Consider the following 22726-nt stretch of genomic DNA (forward strand, 5'->3'; position numbering starts at 1 on the left):
GTTCAGTTATATCTTGTTTGAGCTCACCGAGCATTTTTTTGATTTAAAAAAAAATGTTATCCTTTAGAATAATTACCTACTGGCTTTTAATTTGCTTCCTCTCAGTGTCTCATGGATAAGATTTGGGTAAGTTGGGAGTGTTGGGAGGCATTTTGTTGCCTTGTCTGCATAAGGCTTTTCTATTTTTTTTTAATCTCCCTCTCTTTCCTCTCTCCTCTCTTGTTCCTGTCTCCTTTCCCTTTTTTCTTCCCTCTTCCCCCTTCCCTCTTTCTCTGGTTGATTATATTTGAAAATCTTTTATGAATGTAAAGATCTTTTGGGTGTTTGTGTACCTTGAGTGATGTTCTCTAGATGTGGATATTATGAGCCTCTGCTTCTTTTCTTTTGGGATGGGATTCTGCATTGTACTTGGCTAAGTACCCACTTCTCTGGGAATGACTCAGTATTGTTAATGACAGAAAGGAAACTGGGTCATTAGCCTTCAGAGATAATTATTAATAATAACTTGTCATTTAATTTAATTAATAATAACTGTGTCATTTTACAAATCATAATAAGTTCAGCAACAATAATACAGCATAAAACAAAATGAATATTGATATATCATCAGAACCAATACTGTATCAGCCTTAACTATAGGAAAGAGATCTATAGTTATCAGAGAAACACTAAACTGTATATCAGCCAACTGTTGATATATTGTAAATACACTAAATTTAATAACTTCCACCACTAGCCATAGAACATACTCAACAGTAATAGCATATGTTTATGTATTTAAAGATAAGTAATGCTTAATGAATATAATTGTAGTTATATCCTGGGCGAGAAAAAAAATGAAAGATCAAAATTTGAATCAATTGAAGGCAATAAGGGAAAAGTGAGAAGAATATATTGTTAAATAGAGGGAAATTAATATTTGGTAAAAGTTAGAATAGAATAGTAATAAAAAAGAAAACCTTAAACAAAAAAGCTAAAAGGAGAAGAAAAACTCCAGAACCCTGATTACAGATCACACACACACACACACACACACACACACACACACACACACACACACAGACAGACAGCGTTTTGCATTTTAGCAGGGTTTCAGGCTTTTACCCTAACATCCAATAATATACCATAGTCATACATAGAAAATGTGTTTCCAATATTCACATAAACACTGACTAATCAAATATTAATGCACAGCAGATATCTGCTAAATGCAGTAACTATATCTGTGCTAACAACAGTGTACTACTGACCTATAATATCATAGAGTTAAGTAACTACATTCTTAAAGCTTAATAGTTATGCCAGTAAGGATAAAGGAATTCAGCAACCAAAGAATGAAGAAAACAATGTTTTGTAAAGAGAAAAAAATAATAAAAATGATGATACAGAATTTTAAAGACAGAATAATTAATAAGTTGTACTTTGTTAGCTTGAAATAGTTGACTGTGAGTATAAGAAATAGGCAATAGAAAATGATCAGACTGTGATAGTATTCTTTCTGATTATCAGACTAGTAGCATAACTATATGAATCCTTTGTTCTTTTCTCCTCTTCTCTATCACAGTTGTTTTATCCTTTTCAGCAGTTTCTTCCCCTTTCACTTTCACAATATCTATTACATAGTTTGGGTCTTATTTATTATTTCAGGTTTTTCATTGGGGAAACAATATGATGTTTACACATGCAAGTTTGATTTGTTTCACTTGTGAGTATGGACTCAAGTTGCATGTATTTATGCATAAATGCTCTGAGGTTATCCTTTAGCTGTCATGTAAAAATATCACATCTATTTTTCTCCATTCCTCAGTTGATGGACATTCGGTTGGTTCCAATATTTGGTAGTTACAAATTTTGCTACTTTAAGTATTGGTGGTACCTTGTTTTTAATTCTGGGAAGATACCCAAAAGTTGAATGGAACCTCTCATCCAAGTTTTTTGAGGAATATCCACATTGATTTCCACAATGGCTGTACAGTGTATACTACCAGCAATAGTGGAGAAGGATTCCTTTGTACCCAGCACTGCCTGCATTGTTAATGGATACTTCTTGATGATAGTAATTTTTCCTGAAGTGAGATAGAATCTAACTATTATTTTAATATACATCTCTCAAATGACCAGTGATATTTAACATTTTTCATTTCTTTACCATCTGTCTTAGTTATTTTTTACTGGTCGCTGAGACAAAATACTTGATGACCAAAGCTGGGAAAGAAAGGTTTATCTCATAGTTTTTGGAGGTTTCAATCCATACTCAGTTGGCTCCAAGACAGGGTGGCAGTTTATAGTGGCTACAAACAGCAAGGCAGAAACCTGCAAAAGGTGAGACACACCTTTTTCCAGCCATTAGGTTACATTTTGGCTCCACCCCTAGACCAATGTAGCACTCACACCCTCAATCCAAGTGCTAGACAATGAACCAATTACAAATGCACAGTGCAAATGCATGAGGCCTGGGGGCCACCAACGTAAACCATGACACTCCATCCCTGGTCCCCTTTATACAAAAGACAGTCCATCTCCAAGAGTTGTCAAAGTCCTAATAGTTTCAGCATTGTTGAAAAGTCGAAGTCCCAAGTCTCCTCCAAAATCTATGGCAAACTCTTAACTGTAACCCCCTGTACAAATGAAACAAAGTTAAACATTTTTGAAATGTAAAGACACAAGATAAACCCATTCCAAAAGTTAGAAACGGGAATATAAAGCATTGGAAACAAAGCAAGTCCAACATCCAGCAGGGTAAACATTAAGTCCTAGAGTTCCATGCTCAGCATTTGCTCAGCATTTGAAGCAATTTGGTTGTAAGCTGCAAAAGGCTCGGGGGATTTCACCCCAGGGGCATTTTTAGAGATTTCAGCTCCTGCAGTTTTTTTTTTTTTTAATCCTCTCTGTTTGCTTTTTGTAGCTTTTCTTGGATCTCCCATGTTTCTGGCTTTTCCAAACTTTTTAGGACTCCGTTGCACTTTTGGCTTTATCCTTAACATCTTTACAAATTGCCCTCTCAGGGGCACACTGCTTGGCCTTCCAGGCCCCTTGCAATCGAGGTGGAAGCTGCTTACCCTTATAATTTGTGTATTTTCCTTGCACCTAAAATCAGCACCAAGGTTTGCTGTCAGCTGGAGCAGTAGCCAGGTTTTTTTCTCTCTTGGCTGTAGGAGTCCATTGCCTGGATCTTTGAGCTTTGTGAAGAAAAGCTTCTTTATGTTGCCACCATTGTGGAACCTCATGTGGCCTCCATTGCTATCCTGGAGCATCGTGTTCTGCAGCTTTCTCCTCTAAGTAAAAAAATTTTTTTACTTTTGCAATTTTAAGGCTGCAAAGGATGGAGACCTCCTGCTTCCTGACATGCTCTGTGGCATCTTTTTATCGCTCTGTTTTTCCTTAGCAATCAGTGTCTTAATTCTGTCTTTAGACTCCACAACTTTCCAGGAATTTTCCTTTTTGCCAAACTCACAGTGGTGTAAGTTTTCCTGCTGGGCTCTTATCTCTTGATTTGCAACATAAACTGTTGTACCCCCCAAAACAAGGCCCCAGGCTGCTTATACATTATTATTATTTTTTTTTGGTCTTTTTCCTTTTTATCGGTACCAGGGGTCGAACTCACGACTGCCTGCTTCCAAGGCAGGCACTTATGCCGCTGAGCTAAATCCCCAGCCCTAGGCCCCACACTGTTATTCAAGAAAAAGAAAAAAACTGGGGCAGGACATCTTTTTTTTTTTTCTTAAGACCGGTTTTACTTAAGCTGGCCCCAGCAGCACAGTGCAGATGGCAGATGGAGTTTGCAAACCTGTGCAACTGGATTAGAAGTTTGACAGATTTTTATAGTGATTAAACTGCTGATGTGATGAGAGAATGGGGAAGGTGTTTGTTCCCCTTTGCTTGGGGTCAAAGACGTTTTGCAGTTGGTGGTTAGCCCTTTCTTTTCTTAATTTATAGCCCTTGGTCTGCTAATTCCAGGAACATTTGTTTCTCACAAAGTGAACACGGCATCATTTGTCTCTCACAAAGGGAACAAATGTTGATACAGCAAACAGGTTACTAAGGTGATGACGCATATAGTATAGCGACACATCAGTTAATCTATAACTATGTGGTTGGTGTTCCATGTACTTGGTTACTAGGGTGATAAGCATAGCCCAGAATGACAAAGCTCTTTGTCCTAATAGCAATCTTTTTAACTTTGCATTTTAGCTTTTTTTTTTTTTTTTGGCACAACAAAAGTTGGCTAAAAGCCCCAACAATAGCCATGCCATAGCCTCAACATTTGACTGCCTTGAAATTTTTTTTCCAGATTAATCAGTGCATTGTCCTTTGTCTTAGTCTCAGGCAAAGTTTCTGGGCATGAGCAAAATGTAGACAAACTTTCTGCCAGGCCATAACATACATCGTGGGGAGTCCAATAGCCAGTGCAGACCTTCCCAACAGAAACCTCCCAAAACTGGTCTTTACCATAAAGTTTTTTATCACCCTTTGGTCTCGTGAGCTCTGGCTAGAATCTCCTCTACAGAACAGTGTAAGTTGCTGCAGCTCTATGCATCCAGGCGACATGTCCTAATCTTTTCAAACTCTGCCTACAAGCCATTTCCAAAGCCTCTCAAAAAACATAGGCTGGTCCAAAGGTAGTGAGTTATCTCAATTGATTGTTCACAGTCAGTACAGATTGAACTCCTTGTTTACTCTTCCCCCTACTACTACTACTACTGCACTTGACTCATCTTAAAAAAAAAAAAAAACCAACAACAAACCAACATAGTCAGGTATAGTCACAGCAAATGGCCCCACTCCTGGTACCAAATTTTGTCTTAGTTATTTTTTACTCCTCGCTGAGACAAAATACCTGATGACCAAAGCTGGCAAAGGAAAGGTTTATTTCTGACAGTTTTGGAGGTTTCTGTTCGTACTCAGTGGGCTCCAAGGCAGGGTGACATGGCGGGGCCACAGTTCATCGTGGCTACAAACAGCAAGGCAGAAACCAGCAAAAAAGCAAGACACACCTTTTTCCTGCCATTACATAACATGTTGGTTCCACCTCCTAGGCCAGTGTAGCACTCACACTCCCAATCCAAGTGCTAGAAAATGAACCAATCACAAATGTACAATGCAAATGCGTGAGGCCTGGGGGCCACCAACATAAACCAGAACACCATCTATGTTTCTTTTAAGAAATGTGTATTTATCCCAGATGCCCATTTTTGGATTGGGTCTTTGAATTTGGTGGGGGGTGTCTGAAGGACAATTGGTTGAAACATTTTTGCACTCTGTGGGTTTTCTTTTCACTTTGTTGTTGTATTGTTTTGATTTGCAAGACACTTTTAATAGATGTGGTCTCAGTTGTTGATATTTTGAAGTATGATGGATGCATTTTGGGTTTTGTTCAGGAACTCTGCATATCCCTTTGTTTTCAAGATTTCTGCATGCTTTCTCTTCCATCAGATTTACTGTTTGTGTTTTAATATTTAGACCATAAATGCTGTTTGACACTAGGTTCATGCATGGTGATAGACATGTGTCTAATTTTAGTCTTTGGCATATGGAAAGCCAAACAGATTTTTTTTATCTTTCCCCCAGTGAACATGTTTGGTCCTTTTTGATAAGGTGGTTGAATGTGTTTGTAGTTGTGTCTGAATCTTTTAATGTGCCAGTGATCCTCGGGTATGGTGGGGGTATTTTTGTTTGTTTGTTTTGGTTTTTTTTTTTTTTTTTTTTTTTTGGTTTTTGTTTTCCTAGTATCTGATTTTACCCCAGTAACTGGGTAGTGTTATCTTTGTAGGGATTGTGATGCTTCCTCCTTTACCTTTGTTGCCCAGGATTGCCTTTCCTATATATGTGTCTTCTGTTTCCAAGTGAATTTTGGGAACATTTTATCTAAATCTGTGAGGTATGTTAATGGTATTTTAATCAGGATTGTGTTAAATCTTTAAAGCAGTTTGGAGAGTGTGACCATTTCACTATGTTGGGTCTTCCTATCCTTGAGAAAGTGATATCTTTCCATTTTGTTATTTCTTCTTTTATCTTGTTTTTCCAGGTATTGTACTTTTTTGTCTGATTTCTAAATTGCCTTTTTTTTTTTTTTTTGGATGTCATTGTGAAGTGTTTAGTTTCCTATCCCTCTCAGAGTGTGTTTGTGTGAGTGTGTCTGTCTCTACAGGAATACTTTTGATATTTGAGTCTTGGTTTTGTATCCAGCTGCAATGCTGCATTTACTTACTAAATCTAGATTTTTTTGGTGAAGTTTTTGGGGTCTTTTATGTATAATACCACATTGTGCAAATAACAGTAATTTAATTCGTTCCTTTCCTATACATAGCCTTTACTTCTCTCTCATCTAATTTTTTGGCTAATATTTCCAGACTATTGAATATGTGTGGTAATAGTGAACATTCTTGGGGGCTGGGGATTTAGCTCAGTGGCATAAGTGCCTGCCTTGCAAGCAGGCAGTCATGAGTTTGATCCCTGGTTCTGATAAAAATGAAAAAGACCAAAAAAATAATAGTGAACATTCTCTTATTCCTAATTTTAGAGTGAAAGGTTTCAGTCCCCCCTCCCCCCCATTTAGTATGATGCCAGCTGTAGGTTAGCCTTAGATGGCTTTTACTAGATTGAGGTAAAAATCATCTGTTCTGATTTTCTGAAGAGTTTTTATGAATGAGAGTTGGACTTCGTTAAAGTTTTCTGTATATCTATTGAGATGATCATGTGATTTTTGTCTTTGACTTTGCTGAAATGGTGTATTGCATTTATTGATTATGTATGTTAAAACATCCCTGCATCCCTGGGATGAATTCCACTTGGTCATGATGTATAATCTTCTTTGTTTGCTGCATTTATTGAGAAGTTTTGCATCTGTGTTCATTAAAGAGATAAGACTGTAGGTTCTTCTTTTTTGCTTGGGTCTTTGTCTGGTTTTGGTAGTAGGATAGCATTGACTCCAGGAATGAGTATCCCTGACTTGCTTCCTTTTCAATTTCCTTGAAGAATTTGAGAAGTATTGGGATTAAATCTTCTCTAAATTTCTTGTAGAAGTGAGCCATGAAACCTCAGGACCTGGGCTTTTCTTTGTTGGTAAGTTTTAAATTATGTTTCCAACTTAGTTAAATGATATTGGATTATTCAGAATTTTTATATCTTCTTAGTTCAGCTTTGGTAATTCATATATTTCTAGGAATCTGACCATTTCTTCAGTGTTTCCTACTTTATTCTAGTAAAGATTTTTGAGGTAGGCATTGTGATCTTCTGAATTTCTCAAAATCACACTTTTTATGCCTTATTGCATGAGTTTGAGTTTTTTCCTTTTTAAGATAGATTGCCTCGTGCTTTATCAATTTCACTTATTCTTTCAAAGTATAACTCTTCACTTCATTAATTCTTTGTATGTTCTCTTAGTCTCAATTGTTTTAATATCTCCTCTGATCACTATACTTTTCTCCCTGTATAGGCGTTAGGCTTAATTTGCCATTGTTTTTCTTGAGGCTTGAGGTGCACCCTTAGGTTGTTTGTCTTTGTTTCTGTCCTTTCTTATGTGAGAATTCATATTGTAAATTTCTTCTGAGGACTATTTTCATTGTGTTTCACAGGTTGCTGTATATTGTATTTGCATTTTAGTTTGATTGTAGACATTGTTTAATTCCATGTAACCCATTAGTTGTTCAGGAGGGTGTTATTTATTTCCATATGTTTATCAAGTTTCTCTTTTTTGTGGTTTATTTTGCAATTAATGTCCAATTTTATACTATCATCAGATAATATGTTTGCTTTAATTTGAAATCCTTTGCATTTACTTAAGCATGTTCTGTGTGTTAATAATGTTGTATTTTAGAGAACATTCTGTGTGAAGCTGAGAATAATGTGTATTATGATGTTGGATGGAACACTGTGTCAGTGTCTACTATATCCATTTGTGTACAGATGTGGTTCAATTAGTTGTCCAGTTGATCTATTTGTGACAGTGGGATTTTAAGGTCATCTGCTACAAATGATGTTGTCTGATTCATTTTTCATGTCTATATTATTTTGTCTTACGTAGTTTGGTACTCCATTTTCAGTGCACATATATTTATGACTATTACCTCTTCCTCTTGATGTTTCCAGTGTAGTGTGTAGTTGCTTTATCTTTTGATTGTTATTGATTTGGTGTTTAAATTGTCTGCAAATAAAATAGCCCTGCTCTTTTTCCGGGTTTTTGTTGCATGGAATATTGTTTTCCATCTTTTGACTTTCAGTGTATGAAGTTCTAATTTAAATGCATTTCTTGTATATGGCATGGTGTTGGATTTTTAAAAACCTATTTTGTCTATCTCTTTCTTTTGATTGGTGAATTGAAGCATTTACATAGACGATTATCTTTGTCATGTGGAAAACAGAATTATATCATTAATTAATGGATGTTGAGGAAGAGAGAAAAATGAGATTAAGGATCACCCTGAGAAGCAGAAGGAATTTAATTCATTAGATAAAAGTAACAGAAAGAGAACACAGAAAAAATACAGAGAGGAAAAAAATTGGAAGAAAGGCATTGAAAGTAGAAAATACAAAAGAAAAAGAGAAAAATCCCAAAGTCCTAAATTCCAGTGAACAGAAAAATACGTTCTTTGAGTATCACTCTGAAAATTTATGTGTCTTTTTAAAGAAATAGCTTCTTTCCAGGATTTATAGTCTCCAAACCCATGGGGTTTTTGTTGTTGTTGTTGTTGTTTCACTAACTTTATGATCCATGTGCTTTTTAAGGTGCCCCTCATTGGTAAGACCTTTTGTTCCTATGCCACTGTGTATGATAACTGTTCAAGTCCAGGTATGTCCTTGTTCACATTTTAGATGGAGAAAACAAGTAGACCACTTGTCTCTACTTGATGTGTAGTAAATGGTTTGGGTTTCATGCGGGCTGGTTGACTTACTACCAGTACTTATTGTTCCAGCTAGTTATAAAAGATATACATACTGATCTTGGCCTCCTACTGCGAACAAAAGGGCCTTCCTGGACTAAGTTTTAACTCAGTTGTTATATATCTAGTCCCGTTTATCTTATTCAGTCACTTATTTAAGATAACACTAGAAATCCTGAAGTACAGTTGTGCTGTAGTGTTATGTGGGTCAGTTGTAAGCAATTATCCCTGCCCCCAAATGAGCTGAATAAATTTCTCTCCATATGGCAGGTGCTGCACTGGCTTTCTTCTCCATCTTTGATCTGCCATAAAGCAGTCACTTTTGCAGTAAATCCACCTCCTGTTATGTGCATTACAGTAGCAATGACCTTTTGGTGGGTAATGCTTTTGGGCTAGTCTTTGTTTTTCCCTAAGTTGCCAACACTGTCTGTTTACTTTTTTTTTTTCTTTTTTGTTCTTTAAATTTTATTTAAAAGCAAAAAGAGTAAAAACTAGACAAACAGAGGGGTGTAAGGGTACAAGTAACACAGAACTACAAAAAATAGTTTAAGAAATCACCAGTTAATAGATTACACATTATCATCTTAGAGATAGTTGCTTAAGTCCCAGTATCCTCAGTTGATGGACAAAGTGAACATTCAAACAGAGAGACTGCAAACAGTTATGTTCAATGATCCAACCAAAAACATTAATATGGTCAGCCTTAGCAGCCCTAAACACACTTGCTGTTGTATGCTGTAGAGTACTTTTTTTCCCTGTCTTTTTTACAATAAATTTTACACATTTTGGGTTTTATTACTCCTTAGTTCTTACTACTTTTTTTTTTGGAAGAGAATAAATTCAAATATGGCAAAACAAAGCTGTCAGTCAAAACCAAGGACAGACATAGTACCTGATGTAAAAACAGAGTACAAGGTTATCAACAGTGTTTACCATAATGCCTCTTGTTTCCTTAAAAAGAATTGTCTTATCTCATTAGGTATTATAAAGTTGAACAAAACAGTAGAGAACAAGACCAATAAAACTTAAACATTGTAAACATTACAGGAATTCCAAAGGAGAAAATATTCAAACCAGAATGGGCATCTTAATGAATCTTACTGCCTTCAAAGTAGTTGCCTATACCCTCAAACTTGATATTATCATACAGAACGGAACAGAGTCTAATCAGTCAAAACAAGATAGTGGGAGTACTACAGGACTTCAAAACAAGTTAGTAGGAAATAAAAAAAAAGTTACTATAATATATCCTGCTAATTTAAAAAATTTTTCCCCTTATTAAAAGACATAAAAAATAACTAAGTAATTTTTTTAATGAATAAGGGAGATATTGAGATAAAAGAGGATATAATATAACAATACAGGTCAAAGCATGACTGTTTCAGCAACATAGTGCTTCACCACCGAATAACCCGACTTAATAGTAGTTACCATAGTATCTGTCTTTTTCCTTGAAATATTTGAATATAATTTCATATACTATAGCTTCAAATATTTCCATATCAAGAAGCCTGGAAAAAAGCCTTTCCAATTTATAAGTGAAAACTTTATAAGGCTTCAAGGCCACATAATGGGGAATCATGATTACCACATACTTTTATATATTTGAATCATTACTTACATTAGAGAAACTATTCGGTATTCGCACATGCGAGATTGATTTATTTTGAGAGTATGGTCTCAAGCTGCGCCCATTGATCGATAATTATCTCAATGTGATCCTTCTTTATATCTGAGTAATACTCCATTGTATAGAAATACCACAACTTTTTTATGCATTCCTCAAGTTGATGGACACTTGGGTTGTTTCCAAGATCTGGTGATTACAAATTGTGGTGCTATAAACATAGGTGCACATATATCACTGTGGTATATGATGCTTTCAGATCTTCTGGGAATATGCCTAAAAGTGGAATAGCTGGAATAAATGGGACTTCCAATCCCAGCTTTTTGAGAAATCTCCAGACTGACGTCCACAAAAGTTGTACCAGTCTACGCTCCCACCAACAGTGTAGGAGAGTTCCTTTTTCCCCACAGCCTCTCCAGCATTTGTTGTTGTTGGTTTTCTTGATCCTGGCCATTCTTTCAGGAGTGAGATGGTATCTCAGTGTGGTGTTAATTTGTATTTCTCTAATGACCAATGATGATGAACATTTTTTCATGTATTTATTTGCCATTTGTATTTGTTCATCTGAGAATTGTGTATTCATCTCAGATGCCCATTTTTGGATTGGATCTTTGAATTTTGGGGGTCTGAGTTTTTTTTAATTCTTTATATGTTTTAGACAAGAGTTCCTTATCTGAGAGAGAATTCACTAAAATCTTTTCCCAGTTTGTGGGGTTTTTTTTCATTATGCTGGAGATTTCTGTTGACATGCAGAAACTTTTTAATAAGAAGTGGTCCCAGTTATTGATTCTGGGAAGTATTTCCCGTGCGGTTTGGGTCCTGTTCATGAATTCTCTACCTACCCCTATGTCTTGAAGGTTTCTACCCAAATTGTCTTCCAATAGATTTAGTGTTTCTGTTTAAATATTTAATATTTAATATTCTTTGACCCATTTAGCTTTTATTTTAGTACATGATGATACGCATGGGTCTAGTTGTAGTTTTCTTTTTCTTTTTTCTTTTTTTTTGGTGTTTTTCCTTTTTTATCGGTACCGGGGATCGAACTCACAACTGCCTGCTTTCAAGGCAGGCGCTTATGCTGCTGAGCTAAATCCCCAGCCCCTTAGTTGTAGTTTTCGACATATGGAGAGCCAGCTTTTCAGCACCGTTTATTAAAGATACTGTCATTCTTCCAGTGAACCTGCTTGGCTCCTTTATCAAAGATAAGGTGGTTGAGTGTGTTTGTAGTTGTGGTTGTGTCTTGTATTCTATTCCATTGATCTTCAGCTCTGTTTTGATTCAAGCACAATGTTGATTTTACTACTGATGCTTTGTAGTATAACTTCAAGTCAGGGATTGTGGTGCCTCCTGCCTTGCCTTTGCTGCTTAGAATTGCCTTTGCTATTCTTGTTCTCTTCTGGTTCCAGATGAATTTTAGGAGTGATTTCTCTAGATTTATAAGGTATGTTGATGGTATTTTTATTGGGATTGTATTGAATCTGTACAACAGTTTAGGGAGAATGGCCATTTTCACAATGTTTGTTCTTCCTATCCATGAGCAAGGGATGTCTTTCCATTTTCTGAGATCGTCTTCAATTTCTGTTTTCAGTGTATTATAATTTTCACTGTATAGGTCTTTCACTTCTTTCGTAAGAGTAATTCCTATATATTTCACTTTTTTGCTTGCTAATGTGAAGAATGTGGTTTCTCTTATTTCCCTCTCTGTGATTTTGTTGTTAGTGTATAGGAAAGCTATTTATTTCTGAGTATTGATTTTGTATTCAGCTACATTACTGAATTTATTTATTATATCTAAGAGTCTTTCAATGGAGTTTAGGGGGTCTTCTATGTAGAGTATCATGTCATCTGTAAACAATGATAATTTAACTTCTTCTTTTCCTATCTTTATCCCTTTTATTTCTCTCTCTTGTCTAATTGCGCGGGCTAGTACTTCCAGTACTATATTAAATAGTAGTGATGATAAAGGACATCTTTGTCTTTTGCCTGATTTTAAAGTAAAGGCTTTCAATTTTTGGCCATTTAGTATGATGCTGGCTATTGGTGTGTCTTAAAGGTCTTTTATTATAATGAGGTAAAGACCATCTATTCCAATTTTCTGTAAAATCTTATCATGAATGAATGTTGGACCTTATTGAAGGCTTTTTCTGCATCTACAGAAATGATCCTGTGATTCTTACTTTTGGCTTTATTGATATGGTGGATTACATGTATTGATTTACGTATGTTGAACGATCCTTGCATTCCTGGGATCAATCCCACTTGGTCATGGTGTATAATCTTCTTGATGATTTGCTGCATCCTATTTGCCAATATTTTATTGAGGATTTTTGCGTCTGTGTTCATTAGGGGGATGGGTCTGAAGTTCTCTTTTTTAGTCGGGTCTTTCTCAGGTTTCAGTACTAGAGTAATATTTGCTCCCAGGAATGACTTAGGAAGGATTGCTTCCCTTTCAATTTCATTGAATAATTTGAGAAGTGTCAGGATTTGGTCTTCTTTGTATTTCTTATAGATTTCTGCATTGAATCCATCTGGTCCTGTGCTCTTCTTTGTAGGTAAGGACTTAATTACATTTTCAATTTCATTAACAGAGATTGGGTTATTCGGCAGTTTTACATCCTCTTGATCTAGCTTTGGCACTTAATATGTTTCTAAGAATCTACCTATTTCTTCTGTGTTATCAAAACTTTGAGAGTAGAGATTTTTGAAATAGGTATTGATGATCATCTGTATTTCTGTAGCGTCTGTAGTGATTTCACCTTTTTCATTTCTTATTGCATGAGTTTGAGCTTTTTCTTCCTTTTTTTAAATAAGGTTGGGTAGGAGCTTATTGATTTTTTTTATTCTTTCAAAGAACCACGTCTTTGATTCGTTGATTCTTTTGATTGTTTTCTTTGTCTCTATTGCATTGATTTCTGCTCTGATTTTTATAATTTCCTCTCTTCTTTTGATGATAGGCTTGACTTGCTCTTTTTTTTCTAGCTGTTTGAGGTGTAGTATCAAGTCATTTATTTGTATTCGTTCTGTTTTCCTGATGCGGGAGCTCAGTGCAATAAATTTTCCTTTGAGGAAGGCTTTCATTGCATCCCACAGATTCTGGTAAGTTGTATCTGCATTTTCATTTTCTTTTAGGTATTATTTAATTTCTTCTTTAATTTGTTCTGTGGCCCACTAATTTCTCAAGAGTGTGTTATTCAGTTTTCATGTCTTTATGGGATTTTTGCAGTATCTTTTATCATTAATTTCTAATTTCAGTGCGCTCTGATGAAATAACATGCAAGGGATGATTTCAACTCTTTTGCATTTGTTTAAGTATGTTCTGTGAGGTAATCTATGCTGTATTTTAGAGAAGGATCCATGTACTGTGGAGAAGAATGTGTATTCGGATGTTGTTGGGTGGAACATTCTGTATATGTCTATCAAATCCATTTGTTCGCAGGTGTGATTCAGTTCTTTTATTTCTCTACTCATTTTCTGTCTGGTTAACCTGTCCCTTGGTGTCAATGGCATATTAACATCTCCTGTTATAATTGTGTTACTGATAAGTTGAATTTTCATTTTTGTCAGCAGTTGTTTTATATAACTGGTTGTTCTGGAGTTTGGTGTATACATATTTAAGATAGTTATCTCTTCCTCTTGGAGTTTTCCCCTACTGAGAATGTAGTGATCTTCTTTGTCCTTTATGGTCATTGTTGGTTTAAAGCTCACGTTGTCTGCAAACAGAATGTCTGCTCCTGCTTTTTTTTTGGATTCCTGCTCCATGAAGTATTGTTTTCCATCCTTTGACTTTCAGTCTGTGAGTTTCCTTCTGGGTTAGATGGGTTTCCTGTAAGCAGCATATGGTTGGATTTTGTTTCTTGATCCATTCTGCTAGTCTGTTTGTTTTGATTGGTGCATTGAGACCATTTACATTAATGGTTATTACTGTTAAATGCTGGTTTATTGTTGACATGTTGTCTCTACGGTGTTTTATCTTTATCTTTCTGTTCTGTTTAATTATCTGCTTTGCTTAGTGGTTTTTTCCTTTGTGTATCTAAACTGTCTTTCAATATTTTTTGCAGGGTTGGCTTGGTGTTCATGAAGTTCTTCAGCTGTTCTTTGTCATGAAAGTTTCGTATTTCACCATCAATTTTGAATGATAGTTTTGCAGGGTACATCAGTCTAGGTTGGAAATCATTGTGCTTTAGGATCTGGAATACTTCACTCCATGCTCTTCTTGACTTTATTGTTTGTGCTGAGAAGCCTGCTATGATTCTGATAGGTTTCCCTTTATACGTGATATGTCTTTTCTCTCTGACAGCTTTTAATAATCTATTCTTGTGTTAGATTTCTGGGTTGGTGATTATTATATGTCTGGGTGTAGTTTTATTTTGGTTATGACTATTTGGAGTTCTGTATGCTTCACTGATCCTGAATTTGGTGTGATCGCATGCTTGGGAAATTTTCAGCTATTACTTCTCTAAATATCCTCTTGACATCCTTTATGTTGTCTCCTCCTTTTCCATTAATCCCTATCAATCTTATGTTATTTTTCTTTCCATCATCTTGCAGTTGTTGAATTGTTATTTCCTGATTCCTTGTTATTTTTAAAAGATCTTTCCTTTTCTGTTCCCCTAGCTTCAATCCTGTCTTCAAGTACTGAAATTCTATCTTCACTTTCATTGAGGCAGTTTTTACAACTTTCAGTGGAGTTTTTAATTTCCTGTATATCTCTATGCATCTGCATTATGTATTTTGTTTGTTTCTTATATTGCTCATCTAGTTCTTCCAATTTTTTATCTGTGTTTTCTTTAGATATATTCATACTCTCTTTCATTTCTTTTATCATTTCTTCTTTTACCTGGGAGATTATTTCGCATTTGAATTCCTTTAAAGCTTCCTGGAGTTGCTTGTTAATTTCAGTAGCTATTATGTCTGATATTTGAGGTGAGTGACATATATTTTTTTCTATATACATCGCTCCTAGGGTTTCTTGAGATGGGCTGGAGGTTTGAGGTTGTAATTTAGCCTTTTGTTTTGTCATTTTCCTATATTTCTGTGTTGCAAGTGTTATTTGAAAGCTTCCTCAGGGACTGTTGGAAATCCACTTCTATGTTCGCAGCTCTTGGGACTTTGACACCCAGTTACCTCAAGTCACTAGGCCTGTAGAACCAATGGCCCTCCTCTACCTGTTTAGAACTCCGTAGTTCCAGATAAGCTGGGTTTCAGGGACACTGTGTGCCCACCTGCTTGTTGGAAGTTCTACAGTTCTCCAAGTGCAGCCTGAATAGGGAGGTGGATGTAGATGCCTCACACCCACTTATGCACTTCCCTGCATTTGGAATTCTGGAGGGTCCCGAACAGTTTGGGCTTTGGGCAGAGTGTGCTGAGCACTTACCGCCGGCTGCTTGGCCTCTGTAACTTGAGATGCTCACCTGCTTGCTGAAATATCCACAGTCCCTCAGACACACGGGGAGGCGGATGTAGGTGCCCCACATCCACCCAGCCCTTCCTCTGCACCCAGATTGTGTGGTGCAGGAGACCCAAATAGGCTGGGCTCCGGGGATAGGTTGTGCATGCCAATTTTCTGGAAACTCCACAGTTTTCCAAGGCAGCTGCAATGGGGAGGTGGATGTAGATGCCTCAAACCCACTTATCCACTTCACTACACCGGGAACCCTGGAGGGTCCCGAACAGTCTGGGCTTTGGGCAGAGTGCACTGAGCACTTTCTGCAGGTCGCGGAGCCTCTGGAAACTGTGATGCTCCCCTGCTTGCTGAGATAGCCACAGTCTTTTTCGTTTGTTTTTTTTTTTTATTGGTACCAGTGATGGAACTCACAACTGCCTGCTTACAAGGCATGCGCTTATGCCGCTGAGCTAAATCCCCAGCCCCTCTCTGTTTACTTTTATTTACCAGGCTTTGTTCTTTTTCACAGCCTGGTTGTCCAGCTAATTGGTGCTCCTTCTTCCCTTTGTCTGTGGGGATAGGAAACAGAGAGTAGGCTTTGGAGTTGCCAGGTTACCCTGCACAGGGTGCTGAATCAATAAATATGCAGTCTAAAAAATGTGAACACTTAATAGCATACATATCAGAAACCATATTCTTATGGAGATTAAGTTAGCTCATACTGATAATAATTACTAGAATGGTTGATTTCACTGAGTTATGTCAATTAGTTATGTTGATATTGACTCAATTCATTATTAATGACTAGCTTATTTTATGAGTACAGCTAAGCATTTTTGAGGAGTTTATCATAGCTGACTAGTTAGGCCTAATTCCTCAAGAACTTTAGGAAAATCTAACACCAATACTATTATTCAAACTCTAATGACATAGGAAGAGAAACAGTTATTCTTGGGTCACACATAATCCTGAGTCCAAAACAATAAAGAAACTCAGCCAAAGAAGTAAGTTAACAGCCAGTCTCTTTACTGAAGGTCTGTCTGAAAATTTATCAATAAGGTATTGGCAAGTAAAATGCAGCAAATCATCAAGAAGGGCATACATCATGAATACGTGGGATTTATTCCATACATGGAGGAATTGTTCACATATGCAGATCTGTAAGTATACCACAGAAAATAGAAGAAAAACAAACAAACAAATCACATGATCATCTCAGTAGATTCAGAAAAAACATTTGGAGAATCCAACATCCATTCACCATAAAATTCTTAAAAAAGTAGATTTGAAAGGTTTTCATTTTAATTGGATAAACCCATCTATGACAGATCATTGACCAACATAGTGTAGAAAATCTGAAAGTTTTCCCTCTCAAATTAGGAATAGGTGTGTCTGTTATCACCACTATATTTCAATGTAGTTCTGAAAACGTAAGTCAGAGATTCTTATTTGGAAGTTGCATGATCCTCTACATTGCTGACTCAAAAAACTCCCTCTAAAGAGTGCTAGAATTAACAAACAAATTCACTAGCACAGCAAGACAAATATTCAACACTCCAAAACCAGTGGTCTTTCTGCTTTCATAAAAGCATCAAGAAAAATTAAATACTAAGAAATTGTCCGTAGCAAGGTAGTAAGAGAGCTGTACAAGGAAAACCACAAATCCTTGGTAAAGAGATCAAAGGGGACATCAGAAGTGGAAACATATTCCCTGCTGTTGGGCAGGCAAAATTAATATAGGCAAAATAGCTTTACTTCCAAAATCACCATACCGATAAAATGCCGTCCCAATCAAAATATTGATAAAGTTCTTCACAAAACTGGAGAAAGTGGTCCTAGCATTCATATGGCACCGGAAGAGAACTAGAACAGCAAAAATGATTCTGGGTAACTTGACCAATGCAGGGAGCATCACAATCTAGTACTTGCAGTTATACTACAGAGCTACATTGATTAAAAATAGCAGAACATTTGCCAAAAAAACCAAACAAACAAACAAACAAACAAAAAATCCAGCAGACTTGTGGGTCACTGGAAGGTAACAGAAATGAATTGAGTAATATTTAGCTAGCTTCGGCTGGGTATTTAGCTCAGCGGCATAAGCGCCTGCCTTGCAAGCAGGCAGTCGTGAGTTTGATCCCTGGTACCGATAAAAATGAAAAAGACAAAAAAAAAAAATTAGCTATCTTACTTTTGGCAAAAGTGCCAGGTCCTTTTTGCTAGATGAAAGATAGATTTTTTACCCAATTCTACTGGAAAAACTGGCTTTCTATATGTTCGACATTTTGAGGATTGAGTCTAGATCCATTTCTCTTACTATGTGCTATGCTAAAATCAGAATGGGTCAAAGATCTCAGTATTAAATTGAAATACTTACTTTGCTTGAATACCATGTAAATGGATAAAACAAGCATAGGCAAAGAATTTCAGAGCAGAATCCCAGTTAAACAAAAAATAATGGAAATATTTAATAGCTGGGTCATATCACATTTCTGCATAGCAAAGAAAGCCAACAGAATGAAAACATGATTAGCAGAGTGGGAAAATTTTTTGCCACTTCAAAAATTAGAACTCAGAAAATAAGACCTCTAGAGCTGGGCTTGGTGGCACCCGCCTGTAATCCCAGCATTGGGGAGGTTGGAAGGAGGATCATTATGAGTTCAAGACCAGTCTCAAGGTACAAAGTGAGATCAAGGCCAGCCTGATATACATAGCAAGACCCTGTCTCAAAAAGACTTTCTCCTTGTCTAGCAAGTGTGAGATCATGAGTTTTATCCCTAATTCCAACAAAACAAAACAAAACCAAACCAAAAACTCCAAAAAATCCTCTCCCCCCACAAATGAGCCCTCCTTTCAACTTGAAAGTGAGTCAAAAATAGGCCTCTGATATGAATAAGGAATTTTCAGATAAAGAAGTTCAAGAAGTACTTGAAAAATGTTCAACATCACAGGTCATTTGAGAAATGCAAATTAAAAGAATAATGAAATTATAGTTTACTCCATGAAGAGTGGCTATGATCACGAATTCCAATAGTAATAAATGTTGATAAGGCTATAGGGGAACAGTAATTCTTCTTCATTGTTGATGGAAGTGAAAACTGTAATACCAGGATGGGGAAATTAATATAGAGTCCTCAAAGAACTAAAAGTAGAAGTAGAAATTTGGCAGAGCTATTGTTCTGGTAGGTATCTTCCCCCAAATGTATCACTTCTATAATAGTGCAATGACACATGGATACCTCTGTCTATAGCAGTGCAATTCAAAATACCTAAATTTTGGAAAAAATCTAAGTGCCCGTCGTTGAATGAGTAAAGGAAATGTAATATTAATGTACCTTGCAGTGCTATTTAATTATAAGGTAAGAAAAACTTGAGTCATTTGTAGAAGAATGAGTGTACCTTGACAACATAGTGTTGTATGAATTCAGACAAAAATTAAGTATCACGTGGTGTTTCTTACATGAAAAATTCAATCTATAAGAAAGTACAAAGTAAAAGACTAACAATAGGGATACACATGAAAGAAAAACTATCATGGTCCAGCATAGCCCATATATCTAAAAGTGCATCATCATTTAATATAATTGTCTTACGTGATTGTTATGTTTTTTGGCACATTAGTCTTGGTAATAATTATCATTGACTTGTTAGAGACATAAAAGAAATAAATGAAACTGATACTGGCAAAAAAAAAAGATTAAAAAAAAAGAAGTGAGATATATTATACACATATGCCAGTTCCCAATAATGAATATAATTAGAATGTAGTACAGTCATATGCTAACAAATTAAAAAATAAATAACTTTTTAAAAGTTGTCATTCTTAATTATTTCAATTGCTGAAAATCACATTTTGTCCTGAAAGTTGAAAATTTGTCAAAGCTTGGTATGTTGACATGTGGAATCCCAGCACTTGGGAGGCTGAATTAGGAGGCTCTCTGTGAGTTTGAGGTCCAAGAGGACTACAAAGTGAGTTTGAGGGCAGTCTGAATTGCAGAGTGAAACCTTGTTTTAGAAAGCCAGCCAGCCAGCCAGCCAGGAAGCAAGCAAGAGAAGGAGAGAAGGAAAAGACATTTTCCAGAATATTTCATAGAGCATTTTACAGAGTTAACTAAATTAAAAATATCCTGGTGGCAATTTTCCTCTAAGTAGTATACATAATACAGATGTCAAATATACCTCTTTTTTGGGTCCTAATTTATTATTGTATTTTAGAATTGTAATATCTGATGTTTTCACTGTTTATACACAGTTCCAAAAGGTCCACATTGTTAGGTTTATGTATAATTAAGTTAAAGCCATAAATGTTTTACTTTTTAATTCCCGTACTTTATTTTTGTAAGTTTACACATTTTAAAAGAACATTTATATTTTAAGTATATGTTTAAATAAAGATTATTTGATATAGCTTTATAGGTTTTAAGTGACCTAAATTTTAGTGATATTGAGGAATTAGTAAAAGCAGTTATGTTTGATTCATGTTACTACATAGTATTATCATTTCATAAAATTATCTAATAAGCTTTTAATGAAGTTCATATTAGTAATAAATTCCATGTTCTAAAAAAAACTCAACTTTCCATAATTTAAAAGATGAAGTAGGCAAACCATGTCTTTTTTATCATTTTTGAAGTTTAATGTCTTTTCTACTCAAAGATAGAAAATTTAGTGGATTTTTTTTTTGTTATTTGGAATTTTAATATTTTTTAATATTAGTGTTTTAATATCTTGAACACTTCATGGATGAAATAAAATCTTCCTCTTTCAATTTTCACTATTTCATGAAAATATTTTGTAATATTTCACATTTCAACAAGTTGTAAATTGTAATAACTTTATTTGAGTGCTAAGTTTAGTTGTGCATTGTAGTTTCAGTATCTTATTGAGGACCTTGGGAGGCTGAACTAGAAATACGTATCCTTTTGCAACTATGAATTTAATGTATTAATATTTTCATTTTCTTCTTACAGCATTTTCAGTTAGCACTAATTGACTGTAATCCTTGTACTTTGTCCACTGCTGAAAGTAAGTATTTTTAATTATATTACTCGTTTTTTCTTCTGAGCAAGACAGTATCAAATACATTTTTATGTTTGTTTCTTTTAGTAAATTGGACCAGTGATGGGACAAGTGTGTGTGATTCAGTGACCTAAACTATTAAGAGCCAGTTTATGTGGGCGCCTTTTTTTATTTAAGAAAATTAACACAGTGGAACAGTAGAAATATCTTTTGTTTTTTGGAGGGAGGATCTTTTTTTTTTTTTTTTGTCTTTTTCCTTTTTATCGGTACCAGGGATCGAACTCACAACTGCCTGCTTACAAGACAGGCGCTTATGCCGCTGAGCTAAATCCCGAGCCCCTGGAGGGAGGATCTTGCTGTGTTGTTTGGGGTGACCTTGAACTTACTCCTTAACTGTGGCTATTCTCTTGCCTCAGCCTCCCAAGTACTGGGATTACAGGCTTTGTCATCATGGCCAGAAATGTATGTTTTCCTACAGAGCAGTAGTAAATATTGCATACAGTACCCCAGATATTATCATAGTATATTATTTTCCAGATACTATTATAAAATATTGTTTTTTGTATTGTCACTTTTTTAATTAGAAAATAATTTCTCTCCCTTTAGTGTCTTAAGATTTGTGTTTTTCCTTTCATGTTACAAAAATCACATTTTTAAAGCAAAGTTAAAAACAACATGGGAAAAGTACTGTAAAGATTAATGAGACATAGAAATTTAAAATTAAATTAGTGCTTTTGAAACTAAGAAAATGACAGCAAATAATAGTTCTGAGAAGAATCTGTTAATGTGAAAGTTAACCTTATATGATTGTCTTTTAGAATAATAATGTTTATTCTAGAATTTTAATATCAGTATTCTGGAGAAAAGCTTAATGTAAAAACCTTTGTCCGTATTTGTGAATTTTAATGTATAATTAAAAATTGCTGTGATGAGCATTTTCCAAGTTCTGTGTTATGTTCTTCTTTGAATGTACATTTAAACATGAAATATAAAGAGTTTTTACTTTGTAAAAGATAACAATGTATTTATGGGATTGTAAGGTCTGTCATTGGGTCTGCCCACAGATCTGGAGTAAGTTTAGGTGGTTTCAAGATAATAATTATGGCTAGTCATCCTTTCTTTCTTATCTTCAGTAGATTGATGTAAATATGAAGAAATAAGATTCTTGGTTTTGCCTTTTTTTAAAAAAAATATATAATCTAGTTTTCCTCCAGTCTGAGGCAGAGTCAAGGTGAAATTTTATTAAATGGGCATGTTATGGTAAGGAAAGCTGTTTGAGGAAGAAAAAATGATAAGGGAGGAAATTATCAATATATGTAGGTAAAGGAGTAATAGTATTTCTGAAGATTTGGTTGTATTTTTTAATATTGTAGTACTCACTTACATTGAAAGGAAAAATAGTTCTTATACTTAAATGACTTATTTTTGATATTTATGAAGCAGTAGCCTGCCACAAAATTCCTTAAGTTTAATTTTGAGTCATTGTCTCTTTTGCGAAATGGAATTTACAGATATATAATACAGTTTTCTTGACTTTAGCTAGGAGGATGTAATAGAAAATTTAAGAACATGTTTAAGGGTTAGCTTTTTCCGTACTTTCCATGGGCTTTACTGAGCCACAGTGTCATAAGAGCTAAGTTTAATAATTGTTAATTTTATTCAGCTTCTATGAGGATTTTCTTTATGGCATCAAGAAAGAATTTATTTGAGTGAAGAGTAGAGTGAATAGAGAAGAGTAGTAAAAAAATACCAATGTTATGAGATAGTCACAATGGATTCTGTGATGTTTCTTAGAGAGAGTCATATTTTGTTTATAGT

At 35.3% G+C, this 22726-nt stretch overlaps 1 protein-coding gene across 14 annotated transcripts in view; it reads left to right on the forward strand.

The window, feature by feature from the left end:
* Positions 1-22726, forward strand: part of LOC134475110 (histone demethylase UTY-like) — a 322941-nt gene that overhangs the window by 129259 nt on the left and 170956 nt on the right. For all 14 annotated transcript variants that reach the window (XR_010046059.1, XR_010046060.1, XM_063244489.1 and 11 more), the window contains exon 7: positions 20860-20914. Coding sequence is in view for 12 of the 14 variants with exons in the window: in XM_063244489.1 (XP_063100559.1) it covers positions 20860-20914 (55 nt within the window). In the remaining 2 variants the exon portion in view is untranslated. The remainder of the gene's footprint in view (positions 1-20859; positions 20915-22726) is intronic.

Source organism: Cavia porcellus, unplaced genomic scaffold (assembly GCF_034190915.1).
Source record: "Cavia porcellus strain 051 isolate PalLab524CR breed Dunkin Hartley unplaced genomic scaffold, mCavPor4.1 scaffold_61, whole genome shotgun sequence".
In the NCBI taxonomy this organism is placed as follows: domain Eukaryota; kingdom Metazoa; phylum Chordata; class Mammalia; order Rodentia; family Caviidae; genus Cavia; species Cavia porcellus.